Below are 15,092 nucleotides of genomic sequence, written 5' to 3'. Positions count from 1 at the left end.
TGGCGAACCAGAGCAGCGCATGGGAACGCTGTTTACCTTCCTGCCACAGCAGTACCTATTGATCTACTTGCACTTTGATGTGCTTTCGAACTGCTAGGTTGGCAGGAGCAGGGACCGAGCAACGGGAGCTCACCCCGTCGCAGAGATTTGAACCGCTGACCTTCTGATTGGCAAGTCCTAGGCTCTGTGGTTTAACCCACAGCGCTACCCGCGTCCCTTAATACCTCTTAAGTGGCTGCAAAATCTTAGATACAGCTGAGTTTAAACTCTGATGAGAGGAAAGCTACTACTACTGTGAACAGAAATCCATGCCTTGATGGCATTGCATGAAGTGATATTCTTTATGTAATGTTGTAGGAATTCTAATATGTTCCCGAAAAGCCCTCGCCTCCACCCCACAAACTGAAATCTAGTTTTACGTGTTGCAGCACTAGCTGCATCTAGTGGCGAACTTGTAAAATTGCACCCTAGACAGAATGCGGAGAGTTTTTACTGTGCAATCAATCCTTGATATGTTTATTCAAAATGAAGTCCCACTGTATGCAGTGAGGCTTGTTCCCAGGTAAGAGTGCTTAGGATTTCAGCCTTAATTATGCATACAAATGGGTTTGCCTAGGTTGTGAACCATCACATATACAATAATGTCTAGTTAATTAAATTAATTAATTAATTAATTAATTAATTAATTAATTCAGTTTTAAATTCTTTCTGCTTTCAGAATCCCTCCCCCAAACGTTCATGTAAGCCTATGAAAGTGAAGGAGCAGAGAGAAAGATATCTGAAGCAGATTTTAAAGATCAGGCAGGTTTATCTTAGTAACCTGACCCTAACACATTTAGGTTTAAAGGTCAAAACTAATACCATGAACAGTGTGTATTTGTCAATATGTTGCTTAGAAGCTCAAGCAAATTGCTTGCAAGTTAAGCAACAGATAGTCTCGAACTCAGCCTTCCCCAACCTGGATCACTCCAAATGTTTTGGACTACAACTCCTATCAGGCCCAGATGGCCCAGCCAAGTTGAAGAAGGCTACTTTTACTTTCTGTGAGTCCACCATGTAATAAGATGGCCAGGTCATCGCAGCTGGATATGGGTTGTGGTTGCAATTGCATGTGTGTCTTTTTATAAAATAAAATGCAATACCTGTTGCCATGGAAGAGCTACTAACCTCCTTCTATTATGATTTTGCCCTGGGAAATGGATTGTGCCACTCTAGAGTCGGATGTGAGCTGCTACATGAAGAGGCTTCAAAATGATGAACCTGGGCAATCAGATGAAGGGCGGATGAATCAGGTGCGCTGATGAATTAGTTACTTTATAATCTGGTTTTTCATAACTGCTGAAATCCTGATTATTTTAGCAGGAGGCCTGAACAGGGGAACTTGTCGCCCACATCAAGGCTGGGGTTTTAGTGCTAGGCCACTGATTTATATGACTATTGTAATTAGTCATATAAAGAAATTTGTCTTTTCTTTAATTGAGAAACATGAACAATTGGCCAATATTATTCATGGTTCTCTGAGTTGGAGGTGCAACAGCAGGGATCATTCAATTTGTAACTTAAGAGTTAACTGTATTAGTGTTAAAGTCAACCAGTCAAGAAGGGGATGGCGTGATGAGTTGTTTTGCGTGTGTCTGTGTGTTCATTTTTTCCAAACCTTCTGTGTTTTTACAAACATGTTTGCATCTCTTTTACCATTTCACTCACTAAGAGCATATATGAGTGATTAGTACAAAGTGTGTTGTTTCTTTCCCACTAGCCCCCACATTATTATTATTTATGATGATGATGATGATGATGATGATGCCTGTGTCTCTGTGTGATAACACCTAAAGGCTATATCATGGTAGCCAGTCCACATGTATCAGACTAAGGAAGCCTTGCTACAGGTTGACAGCCTTGTTATCTGAGTCTTGGGGTCTCTGTATTTTGACTCAAAAACCTTGTGGCCTGTGGCCGGTTAAACTGAGCTATTTCAGACTATTTTTTATTTATTAAATTCATATTCCACCCTTCTTCCCAAAGGAGCCCAGAGCAGCAAGCACCACAATGTTGAAACAGTATGATTTAAAATCAAATTAAAACAAATTAAAGGCTTAAAAATAGTTAAAAACATTGAAGTCCACCTCCCTCCTATTTGTCATCAGCGACAGTGAGGCAGCAGATCCCTTTAAAATATTATCTTATTTGGAAATGCTTATGATATGGGGCTGTACAGGTTTTTTCTCTGCTTTGTATTTTATGTTATTGATTTATGTATTACTTTTATTCAATGGTGTCAGGGAACTGCCATCAGTACTGGAGGGGGAGCGCAAAAGCCAGAGGGATTCCAGAGAGCGTCCAGGGATCGGGAGGAGCAGCCCATCTTCTGGGGAAGAGAATCAGCGTAGCATTAGTGGAGAAGGGGGGCAGGTGGGGGAAGTGGCGAGGCGGTCCCATGACTCCTTGCCTGGGACCAGCGGGGAGAGTAGGGGTCCTCCGTTGCCCACGCCCTCCCTTCGCAGAAGGCTTTCGCGCAGAGAGGGTAGGCGGAGACTAGGCGTCAAAGAACTTCTTTGCTGGAAGAAGTTTAAGAAACACCCACTCACGGATTCTGCCAGCGATTGAGTCAGCCACGGGTGAGTGGCTGTCCGGACAGAAGAGGTTCACTTTGGCAGCCCAGCCAGGTGTTTGCACCCAGCCAGGGAGATAGGCACCTGCTTACGCACGAGCAACCCCTAGAACCATTACAAATGATTAGTATCTTTTTTTTTTTGCCCATCTTTCTCAAGTTTGTCTCTATCTAAATTAATTTTTTTAGAGCATTTAAAAATATTTAAAAGCATTCATATACCCTCACAATTATTGATCATGATTGCCATGCCCAATATCTTTCAGCCATCAAAAACTTGGGTATAGAGTATGGGTATAGAAATTTTAAAATCAGTGATGAGGCAGACAGATGCACCTCATCCAGGAGGGCTTGGGGGCATTCTACAGGCTGGAAGCCACCACTGAGAAGGCCCTGCGATGGGTCAGTGCCAGCCATACAGCAGCCAGAGGGTGGCACTAGCAATAAGGTCTCTGCTGCTGATCCTAATGCTTGAGATGGTTGATATCCATTTGAATATATATATTCAGGCTTCAGAGTTCAGACACATAGCGGCAAAAGCTTGGCCTCTGTTATATATCAGTTAGCTGTTGTTCAAAGTGTGTGTAAACTGACCACAGATGGAAGGAAATTTTTCATATGGAGGAGTACATTTCATCTGTAATGTAGGGATTTATGTCTGTCTTATTTTAGAAAGTTTCTCACAGTCCTAACAAGGCTTTGTCATATGAGGCAGAGGAATTTAAAGATGACCCAGAAGAGGTATTCAACCCCGAGCCTTACAGTGAAGAATATGCTGAAGAACACCAAGCTCATAAACAGCAGCGGAAAGGCTCAAAGAAAAGAGCAAGCCAAGGAGAACCTTCTGAAGACAGAATCTCTAAGCAGTTCAGAGCAACATCCTAAAGTATGCACATAGTGTAAGCAATACAAGGAGAAGGTGTGAATGAATGAGGCAGAGTAGAAGACTAAACAGTGAGTCAGAAGGCCCCTGGTTCATATCTTCCCATAGCCATGGACTTGTTTAGGCGGCCCTACCCTTCTCTAAGTTATGCATCTGCAGTGTGAGGATTGTAAAAGTAGCGTACTGTGCAGGGTTGTTGTACCAGAGGGGAAGTCCCTTGGCGCCGATGACTCTACCTGCACATCTTCAGCATCCACCCCCAGTGTTGTGGCTGCAGAGACCAGCAACTCGTAACTGCTGCCTCCCACGTTTTTGCTGTGCTAGCTGCACCAAAGTGACCTCTCCAGGGCACAAGCCTAAGCGGCGTGCATGGAGGTCCTGGGCTGCCCAGACGACAAGACGTCTCTCTTGTTCTCACTGATGTGATCTAAAGGAAAGCAGAGCAATACATCTGGCACCAGCTGGGCTGCAGGAGTTGCCAGAAGGAGGCATACATGACACCATCCAACCGTCCTAGGGACTCCCGATTTGTGTAGGGTTTACTCCTTAGCTGAAGATGTCTCACAAAGCAGTGGGTACAGATTTTCCCTCAAGGTTTACTCCTGAAGCCTTTCTCATGAATGAGTATAGCCACAAGGCAGTGGAGGTTTTGGATTAGAGTTTTCTAGATGGACTGTCTTCCCAGGTTGATGAGGCCCCTCAGTTTCTTCTACAGCACATGCGTGGACCCACTATTGGTCTCATCCGCTCAATCCGCTGGAGCCTGTCTTCACATACAGGGGAAGTCCCTAACTCACCGAGGATTTGAGACCCACCAGCTACTTCCACTTGTTTTAGCTGGCTAATTGAAGCTGTTTCCCAGGATGTGACCACTGTTGCATGCTGACAGTTTCTAGGAGCCGAACTACCCCAAAAGCAACATGACATATCCCCCACCAGAGGTACTAAAAAGATAAAGGTACCCCTGACCGTTGGGTCCAGTTCCGGACGACTCTGAGGTTGCGCGCTCATCTCGCTCTATAGACTGAGGGATCCGGCGTTTGTCCGCAGACAGCTTCCAGGTCATGTGGCCAGCATGACTGAGCCACTTCTGGCGAACCAGAGCAGCACACAGAAACGCTGTTTACCTTCCTGCTGGAGCGGTACCTATTTATCTACTTGCACTTTGACATGCTTTTGAATCCCATACACCCAAAATACGCAGTTGTGCTTTGAGTTTGATGTCAGCTGCTGCTGTCTTTTTTTCCATTGCCACAACCTCTGCCCTGGAGCCTTTATGTGGTTTGTTGCCAGCCTCATGTAAGTGCCTCATTGCCAAACACACTGTATGATTGTGCATTATATCTGTCTGTCATCTGTCTATCTATCTAGCTAGCTAGCTATCCATCTTGCTGCTTACAACTGTAATTGTTGCATACACAGCAGGAAGCCACTGTACATCCCAGTTGTCTGTGTGAAACACCCATATATACAGAAACACAATAAGAAACAATAATACAGAGCACGACTCATAATTTATCTGAGGCAAGCTAAAAGAAAAGATAAAACTGTGTTATGTGCTAATGTTATGTCTTGCTGTCACCACAAGATGGTGCCACTACACAGCTTAATCATGAGTACAGCACTGCCCTGGAGAGCTCTGAGCCAAAGGTTCAAGCATGCACTGTTGTAATTTTCTTAACTTTTTAGCAGGGATGCAAGTAAGAAGGCAAAGAAAGCTTGTCTCTGATATTTGCTAATCAGATTCAGTTTAAGGCTCCAGCTGCCAAAGTGTTTGTACTTTGGGAACTTAAGGTGAAATCACAGATACGTTCTGCATACAACATGTGCACAAATGATATTATACGGAAATCAAGGAGGTTGCCATGAGAGCTATTGACACCGATTTCTGAGGTCTCTCAACAGCAGGCAGCCAGCTTCGAAATACCCCTTTGATTATTTATATCAAGTCTGCTTGTGGAGTATTAATAGATGTTACTCTCTCTTCATATAGTTGACGGCATTCTAGCCGTGCAAAAAACAGATTTATATAAACACATGCATTCTCTCCCCACCACCACGACAAGAAAGAGGCATTATCACAGTTCAAGAACACATTCCAGCCATGTGAAAGCACTTGAGGAGGACATGATATAGGACCACTGAGGAGTATTAGTCCCAAAGATCAGGTAGAGATGCGCGGGGGCAGGAGATATTTGGCAACCAAGCCATAGCTTCCCCCACCGCTGCTTTGGAACCTGCTTTCTGGGCCAGGAGCTGCAAGTGGGGACATATATATATATATATATATTAGCAATGGAGATGTCACAGAGTTCTGCATTTCCTGGTTTGGAAATAGTGCTCCCCTCAACTGAGGGCATCTTCAGCTCTTGTTTGAGCTGTCATTTTAGGGTCCAGGAGCTGTGGTGGGGAGCACCAATCTAATATAGTGCAAACAACAGCACAGGTCAATTTGGATTTTTTGGCAGGGTGGGGGATAACATGAGATGCCTCCCCCCTCCACACCGACACTTTCCTAAAAACTCTCAGAATGGGAATCTCTTGCTAAACAAGGACAAATTGCCTTTCCTGATGTTTCTGATCTCACATTACTGGGATATTCCTAACATGGAAACATAAGGTGTATTCCAGGTATGTTTTTGTGTGAGGATCATTTTCAACAATGGGAAGAAAGAAGAAATTGCTGGATATGCGCCAATAGACTGAATCTAGGGAAGAGGGAGACACTGTGGCTGAAAGGGGCTCATGTCTGGGAATTGGATAGGCTAACCCTGGGTGTGGGCCACTCCCACTAAATGAGCACATTCATAGCTGGGGGTACTGTTGGATCCAGGTACGTTGCTAGAATCTCCTGCTTCAGTAGTATGGAATGCTTGTTTCTACTTCCACCTAGCTCACCACTTATGGTTGTTCTTGGACCAAAATAGCCACATTGACTCATAATCTAGTAACCCCCCCATTTGGATTGTTGCAATGTGCTGTATGTGGGGCTGCCCTTGAAGACATCTACAGCTTGTGCGGAATGTGGTGATCTGGATCTGGAATGTCACGTTACCAGGATCACTCCCAATTCTACAGGACCTGCACTGGTCTCTTGTACTCTGCTGAGCCCAATTAAGGAACTAACTTTTATTTAAATGGGGCCCATTTACTTCAAGGAGCACCTCTTGACCCATCTGAGTGTTAGGAGTGGTCGGGGAAGCCCTTCTCATCATTCCAGCAGGAATTGTATGTTATGCAAGAATGCTAGATAGGGCGTTCTCTGCAGTTGCACTCAGGCTTTGGAATGCCCTCCCCTTAGATATATGGTTCACACGTATGATATTGTTGCTTTGGTGCCTACATAAGCCACCGCCGCCTCCCTTGCTCACACAGACAAGCCCTTTGCACCACTCCTCTGTTCAGAAGCCCTGGAAAGGTGGGCATCCAATCCTGGCATCCAGTGAAACGTTCAAGCAGGAGCACCCAACACTGGAGAGGTTGAGCCCATGCAAACAGGAACTGAGCAGTCTGAGCAAACAGTCTCTTGTGCATAGTGGCCATTTGTAGGGATATTGACCAAGACCTTCCATAGATGCCATAGGAAGTACTGGCAAGCACACTGATGCCTGTGAGTGCCATGTTTCTGACCCCCTTAGGCAATTAAGAGATGGGGGCAGGTTCTTGGCATGAGCTGGGATTCCTGGCTTCGCTAAAAAGAAATCAGGAGTTCCTCTTGATTAAGTGCGGAGAAAACTGATGCCTGAAGAATTATCCCACAAGAAAAGGCAGTATTTCACAGGAGGGTCCATCAGCAGTGGGCTGTGCCAGGGCATTTAAGCCAAACAACTTCTTGCCTGCTGACACTAGCTTTGCTTAAATGCCAGCTCTCCAAGCTGTGTGGTTACTGAATATGTAAACATGGATTGAGAAGATCCCACAGCCCCATCTCATCTGCAGTGGCCAACCAGATGTTTGTATGAAGCCTTCAAGCAGGGCATGAGTGCAACAGCACACTTCCCCACTGGCAACTCACAGAAATTCGTATTCAGAGGCGTACTGCGGCTGACAGTGGTAATAGAATGCGGCCTTTGTGGTTGGTAACCAATGATAGCCTTAAAGGTAAAGGTAAAGGTACCCCTGCCCGTACGGGCCAGTCTTGACAGACTCTGGGGTTGTGCGCCCATCCCACTTAAGAGGCCAGGGGCCAGCGCTGTCCGGAGACACTTCCGGGTCACGTGGCCAGCGTGACAAAGCTGCATCTGGCGAGCCAGAGCCGCACACAGAAACGCCGTTTACCTTCCCGCTGGTAAGCGGTCCCTATTTATCTACTTGCACCCGGAGGTGCTTTCGAACTGCTAGGTTGGCAGGCGCTGGGACCGAGCAGCGGGAGCGCACCCCGCCGCAGGGATTCGAACCGCCGACCTTTCGATCGGCAAGTCCTAGGCACTGAGGCTTTAACCCACGTCCCAGGGTATAGCCTTACCCCCCGTGAAATGAGTTTTTATCGTCAGTAATCATGGCACAAAATGTTCTTTCCTTGATTGTGACATTAAGATAGCAGCATAGCAAAATAGCTGTGGGGAAAATGTTTCCTTGATATGTGTAGCTCTGTGTTATATATATTTATATAATTACCCCATGCTCGACTGCAGTAAAACATACACCTGTGCATTTGGTAGATCAATGGCTCCATCTTGTCGGAGCAGCCAGTGTTAAAGGTTTCTGACCTGCGAGAAACCAGAAGCTGGCCGGTATTCCTGCCCTCTGTTTGGGCAGACTGACCTGCTGTTAACAGCATTAGTTCCACGCTGCCTTTGGAAAATACAGATGCATGACATGCCCATAAACCTCCCTGTATGGAGACAATAATCCCCTCCCAAGCTTTAAGCTACCTCTCCAAAGAGATGGGGGAACTGCATATCCCCCGAAATATAAAGCCGCCTAACAGGATTATTTAGACTGGCTAATTTACCGTTTAGAAATTCTTCATGCTGTATCCTTTTGCTTTTGAAACTTTTCGGTTGAATTGCTTAACCGAGATTGAATCTGAAGCAACTGTCCACCCCCCGCCCAGATTTTCACAATATGAGGAGAGAGAGGATTCTCTGGAATCTCAAAGTGTCTCCAAATTCTGGGGCTGCTTCAGCCTCCTCCTTCTATCCAAGCTCTTTATTTTCTCTTACTGCCTTCCTAGCCCATCTGCTGCAAGGCTGCTTGAAATGCCTCTTTTCTTCTAGCTTTGCTGAGGTCACTGGCGGCGGGGGGAAATCAGTGGAACTGAGAGCTGCGTATTGTCCTGGCCTGACCTATGTCACGAGCACAAATATCTTTATTTGAATGCTTTGCTCAGAGGGCTCCAGAGCCCTTTGGCACAAGATACCTCTGTTACCGCGACCTCCTGGGTGCCCACGAAATGGTGAGGAGGGGCTATCGGGAAATGCAGAACAAAATACGCCCAGGCGGCTCCAAGAGAAAAGGTCAGGAAGGAATCCCTCTCCCTGTAGACATCAGAAGGGTCTTTAAGATGGTATTTAGCGTGGCCTGCCCTTCATGGTTCAAACATCAAAGGCATTAGCAGCACCTGCTCAGGAAGGCAAGATTTTCCTGGACAGTCAAATGCAACATTTTGAAGATTGGCCAAGAGGCCTTATGTGGAAGGGCGAGAAGGTTAGGCTGTGAAGTTTGCAAGCTCTCAGCAAAACAAAAAAGCAAAAGCAAAGAAGCAATGTGTTCTGCCTGATACATGGCCAGTATAAAATTGCACTGTTATTATTTTCCCTCTGGGGTCATAGAGATGATTTAGATGCTCAGCCTTACACTGAGTCAGACTACTGTTCCATCTAGCTTGGTATTGTCTGCAGTGATGAACTGCCACTCTCCAGAGTTTGGCCAAGTCCTACCTGAAATGCCAGGGATTGAGCCTGGGAACTCAAGCTGGTGAGGCACGCGCTCTACCAGTGGAGCTGAGGTTTTGCTCTGGTACAGAGTTGCAAACGTGCAATGGCAGGCCTGCCTCTGAAGAGAGGTGAAGTTAGGCACTGGCCGTGGAGGGAAGGGGTGATAGCAATGGGCCTGCCACCTCAGTAGCACCACTGTTCACGCGTGCACAGAACATCCAAGATGGCACCATGAGAAAATTCACAGTTGCATTTTCAACCTCTTCTGAAGGTGCTTACTCTATTTCTGCACCACTACCACCCCAAGATTCTGGGAGCCGGCACAGTGCAAAGGACTCACGTTTCAAATTTCCTGCCTCGGTAGAGGCACCGTTCCGGCATACATGCAACATCCAAGATGCACTGTAGGAAGCTTCACAGTTGCACATATTTTGTCTCTCCCAAGATAAGTGAGTGCATGAGTGTGCCATATCTGAACCCCCCTTCCCAGATCTCTGGGGAGCCAGCAGAGCACAATCAACTCATGTTTTGGATTTCTTTTATGTGATGTAGCATCCAAAGCATCTCATGCGCCATGAGCATGATCCCTTTGCTCTTCCCACTTCCCTCTTTCCAAGGCACATCCTTACAATTTGCAGCGTTCACCCTCCCGCCCTCAAAGCATTGTTGCATCAAGGCACATAGTTGCCGCAGCTCTTTGTGATTTGTCTTGTAGTGCATTTTTCTCGCAGCACACCTGTTTATATTTGGGTGGTTCCTCAACTGCTCAGTTTTCCCAAGTCTGTGTGGCCTTGATCGTAGGCAGACAGCAGGCCTCCAAGCTAGAGCCACCAAATATCTGATCTCAACTTTTTAAAAAACAGGAGTGATTGTCTGTAGTCAGCGGGCTTTGAAAAGCTGTTGTAACCAATGTGTAGCATCAACTTTCTCCTCCTCTCCCTCCCCCCGGCCCCACTCTCCCCAATTAAGGAATGTAATTTAGGATCAATGGATGGGTCACTTGCGCTGAAAGAATTAGATAATGGTAGACAGAAGCAAGTCTTGGACTTTATTAGTCTTTTAAGCCTTCCTGATTGTTAGCAAAGATCCAGGCGACCTTTAAATACCTTGTAGGCGAAGGGAAGGATAAACGCCTCGGATATGGGGGAATTGGGGTAGTGGATTAGTAAGTTTTACACTCCCATAACCTTTTGTGAATCTGAAAAAAATAAATAAAATGAATGCAAGTATGTCTGTAGTTCAATGGAGTGGGACTCTTCCTAATTAATGATGTTATTTTCTCTATACTGAAGTACAGGTTGGGCTTGCCCTGTCTTACCAGGGCCTGCTAATCAGCAAATGAGCAATACACTCAATATGTACATCCCAATATTGATTAAAACAGAAGAAGCCAGAGGTGGACAAACCTATCTAAGAACCCTGAGCCGGGGTGGCAAAAAAGCAAGGGGGTTGGGTCAGGGAGGAAAAAGGATAGTTTTGCTTTGAGGTTATTTTTGAAAACCATAACTAAGTAGGTCAAAGCCCTTAAGGTTTTTTGGTCATTAGTTCTTTGAATGGTATGGCGGCAAATCATTAATTGTATCACCGCAAAAAGCTTTGAAGACTGCATTAATTTAATGTGACCTTGGATCAGCCAAGATCACACATTCATTATCTCAAAAAGATTCCTTGTCCTGAAACATTGATCTCGGATGCCCCTAAACGTGTTGGACAAGAAGGAAGCCATTCTTAGTTTGAACACAAGGTGGCAGTGTTGCTCTTCCCTTGGACATCCAATCCACCATTCGGCCCCCCTCAAAAATTCACCTTAAACAGAGGCCATGAACTTTTCCCCTTCGCTTCCCAGAGTGTTTTTTCACTCACACGCTGCATGCTCAAAATTTCTTTGGTGTAATGAATAGAAATTGTGGTCTCCACCCAAAGCTGCTTTTTCACAACTGCCACAATGCGTCTGGTGTTCAGACAGGAGCATCACAACCCAGAAGATACAGAGTTCTGTATTCAAGGTGCTGGAGATGGGTGCTGTTTGGGTGCTGGGAACTACCACAGCTGCATTGCAGAATGTTTCCGGAAGTGAGGTCACAGAGATCTCGCCAGTTTTCAGTCGCCCAAGATCTTTTGCTCCCTGATGTGATGGCCATGGGTACATTGTGGCCGACTCCAGTTGCTTGTGCCCCTAAATAAGAATAAGAATGGCAGTTCCCAGGCAGGTACTGTGAAGAAACAGCTTGGGAAAAGCAACTGCAACAATAATCCCCATCTTAATTTTTCCAAAATGCCTCTGAGAGGTACCCTGGGGTGATGGAGATGTTGGCTGGCCAGAGCTGCTTCCCACAACGCTTCTTTTCACAACACTCAATACTGCCAGCCATTCCCATCTGCTCCCCCATCTCCTGGTAAACTCCTTTTTTGGGGGGACAGGGGTCATCTTCCACAGGGCCCATGCAAACCTGGAGCTGTAGTTTGTTAAGCGGACAGAGAGTTGTTAGGAGATCCATTTTCCCCTCACAAATTCCGGGAGCTGTGGTTTGTTAAGGTGCCTGACCCATTTCCCCCCTCACATAACTACACTTCCCAGAGGTCCCTGTGAAGTTGGATTGATTGTTAAACCACTCTGGAAACTGTCGCTCCATGAGGGGTCTCCAAACAGCTCCCAGCACCCTTAACCAACTACAGCTCCCAGAATCCTTTGGGGGAAGCCCTGACTGTTTAAAATGGTATCATAGTTCTTGAAATGCATGGTGTGAATGTAGCCTTGCAGCAAACACAATCCAAGAGTTTCGTGTGGCATCTTAAGGCCTAACGAATTTATGCTGGCATAAGCTTTTTGTGGATTCAAGATCACTTCAGCAGATGTAGGACAGGGATGGGGGAACCTCAGACCTGGGACCTGAATCTGGCCCTTGGGACCCTGCCTAACCCATACCCCTCTCTGGACTTGCTTTGCACCCTCCTTGAGTGCTTTTGCCTGGCCAAAATGTATATATAGTTGAACTCTGATACTTCCCCGGATGGAGGACAGAGAAGGGCATGTCAGTGTGTAGAAACATGCTTACTGTGCAAATTTACATTCTTTGCTCCACCTACTTTGGCTTCTGGCCCTGCCCACTTCCGGCACATGGTCTTGGGCTGAAAAGGGTCCCCTGCCTCTGGCTAATGTCATCATAAACCTGCCTTTAAAACTATTTTTTGAGTAGAAGTAGTTTCCTGGAGGAAATGGAAAGCTATAAGAGGAGCTCTATTCCCCCCCCTTCCCCCCATCCTTGTTTCTAGAGCTCCTACAGACCATGGCACAAATGGTGTGGGTCACAAGGCCTATTGATTATGTGTCAGACCCTTCGGTGTCAGTGATCAATAACACTAACCTGTAGAAAAATGGGCAGGATTTGCTAAAACACCTTAAGAACAACATCTTTCACTGTCTGCTTTTGGAATTTACTTCTCTCTCTCTCCCTCTCTCCTCTTGAGCATTGTGAAGCAAGGCACGATGAACGCATGCATGACTCAAGATTTCTTTTAATTTTTAAAGGAGATTTGTCATTTGTAGCCCCGGGCTGTTGGATTAACACCTTCAAAATACAACACAGCAGTCAAAATAGAAGGAAACCTGGAGGAAAGAAATCCAAATTTAAAAAGTAAAGGATGGGAGACATATTCTTATTGAGGACTTTGGATACTCCAGGAATCCAGCGAAGATTTGGATCAGTGCAACTCCCACTTTACCCTCAAGCAAGCAAGCTAAAACTTAAATCAGGTATTCCTCATTCCCCCCACTAAATATGTATTTTATTGGTTTTCAACTGTTAACACCATGAACGTAAGATAAAAATAAAAACAACATGTGGAATACGTATTATTGGATTTCAGTTACACTGATTACAGTATTCCTTGTTTTTACTTCTTTTCCAAATTGTCAAAGATAGCTTTGAATTGTTCTCTAAATCCAGTCCTTCAAAGTGCACACAGTTCCTTGATGGCTTTGTGTCACCTGGACATTTGAATTTGCAGTGGAAGTTGGTATTTTGGGGCAAATGGGACAGTGCCCCACCAACCTCTGCCAGCTACCCTCTTGCAGCCAGAGTGGCAGCGCTGCCTGTCTGCTTCTTCCTCCTTATTCTCAGTGTTGCCCCTTGTGCAACTCAGTAGGGAGGAGAATGGAGACGCAACTAGAATTACTGTATTTTTCGCTCCATAAGGCGCCACCTAGTTTTTAGAAGGGGAAATCAAGAAAAAAAATCTGTCCGCTTATCCCAGAGCTTCTGGGGCTGCCGGGGGAAGCCCGGGTCCCCCCCCCCAGCCCTAAAGAGCAAAGAAGCCAAGACAGCGAGCGGGATCCATCCCGCTCGCTGTCTTGGCTTCTCCCATAGCCATGCGCAGCCTCTCCAGGCTGGAGAGGTTGTGTGCGGCTAAAGAAGCCATAGCTGCACGCAGCCTCTTCCGGCCGGAGGGGCTGCGTGCGGCTACGGCAATACCCCCACCTCCCGCAAAAGCCCACAGGAGCCATGCACCCTTTAAGGAGCGCACGGCTCCTGTGGGCTTTTCTATGACGAGGGAGAAGGGACTGACTGGCTGCGTCAGTCCCTTCTCCCTGCTGGGGAAAAGCCCGCAAAAGCCGTGCGGAGCTTGTGTGCGGCTCTTGGGGGCTTTTCCTGCCTGCCTCCCCCCTGCATTCGCTCCATAAGACGCACACACATTTCCCCTTACTTTTTAGGAGGGAAAAAGTGCGTCTTATAGAGCGAAAAATACGGTGCGTGGCTCTGGCTCCGCCTACTGTTGGTCTCCCACCCTACCAGTCCCAGTTGCATCAGCTTCTGCTGGTTGCATGTGATCTGAGAAATCCAATAGCCTGGGATCCTAATCCATTCATGGTTGCTTCTGAGTTTGCCTCCCTTTTGCAAAACTATGAGTGGTTCATTCCCCCTCCCCGCCTTTCTGCTGCAATGCTCTCTGAAATTTATGCAAAAGTTGCTGCATCTCTGGTGATGATGGTGGTGATTTATATGCCTGTTCTCACTAGGCTAGCATTTAGCTGGTGGCAGTTTATCCTTTCTTCTTGGTAGGGGAACGAAAGCAAAAGAGAGAGGAGCCCATGACTTTTAGCTCTCTTTTCAGGGAACGAGGCGAGATTTTAATTATTCATGTGCATCCTTTTCATGTTGTTTCTGTTTTTGGAAGAGTTGTCATTAGAGCTGTTAAAGCTATAGGCTCTACATATATCATTGAATAAATAATAAATAAATCATACCATTAACTAACGAGTTGGTTTTCTTCTTCTTCTTCTCCCAAGTGTGCAGATGGGACAAATAATGCTATAAATGGCCGCTGAGTTTTAAGGCTGAGGAAATAAATGCCTACCTTAATAACAGCATCATTATTCTCATGCATGAGACTTGGGTGCACCTTCTGAGCCTGTGAGGTTTGCGCCGCACTGTCCATGTGGAAATCTCATTGCATGCTGCAGTCAGTGGAAGTCTTACATTCATGCCGACTGTTTTGGGACACTCTAGATGCGACTTGACTGGCAGATTGGAGAAGGGGCCACAGCTCAGTGTTACAACACAGGCTATGTAGAAGAAGAAGAGTTTGGATTTGATATCCCGCCTTTCACTCCCTTTAAGGAGTCTCAAAGTGGCTAACATTCTCCTTTCCCTTCCTCCCCCACAACAAACACTCTGTGAGGTGAGTGGGGCTGAGAGACTTCAAAGAAGTGTGACTGGCC

The 15,092-nt window shown here is 46.1% G+C and overlaps 1 protein-coding gene across 5 annotated transcripts in view; it reads left to right on the top strand.

The window, feature by feature from the left end:
• The window catches only part of LOC309356858 (protein FAM169B-like), a 52,781-nt gene extending 38,084 nt beyond the window's left edge, over positions 1-14,697 (top strand). For 2 of the 5 annotated variants that reach the window (XM_081888714.1, XM_081888711.1), the window contains 2 exons: positions 1,216-1,292; positions 3,284-5,544. In XM_081888714.1, the coding sequence (XP_081744840.1) occupies positions 1,216-1,292; positions 3,284-3,496 (290 nt within the window). In that variant the 3' untranslated portion in view covers positions 3,497-5,544. Of the gene's footprint in view, positions 1-1,215; positions 1,293-3,283; positions 5,545-12,902; positions 13,661-14,660 lie in introns of those variants that run through there. The other 3 variants (XR_014162902.1, XM_081888713.1, XM_081888712.1) reach the window with 3 other exon arrangements.
• The last annotated feature ends 395 nt before the right edge of the window (positions 14,698-15,092 follow it).

Source organism: Podarcis melisellensis (assembly GCF_964234715.1).
Source record: "Podarcis melisellensis genome assembly, chromosome: 14".
NCBI lineage: Eukaryota > Metazoa > Chordata > Lepidosauria > Squamata > Lacertidae > Podarcis > Podarcis melisellensis.
The sequence above is the reverse complement of the archived record's forward strand: the minus strand, read 5'-3'. Positions and strand labels throughout refer to the sequence as shown.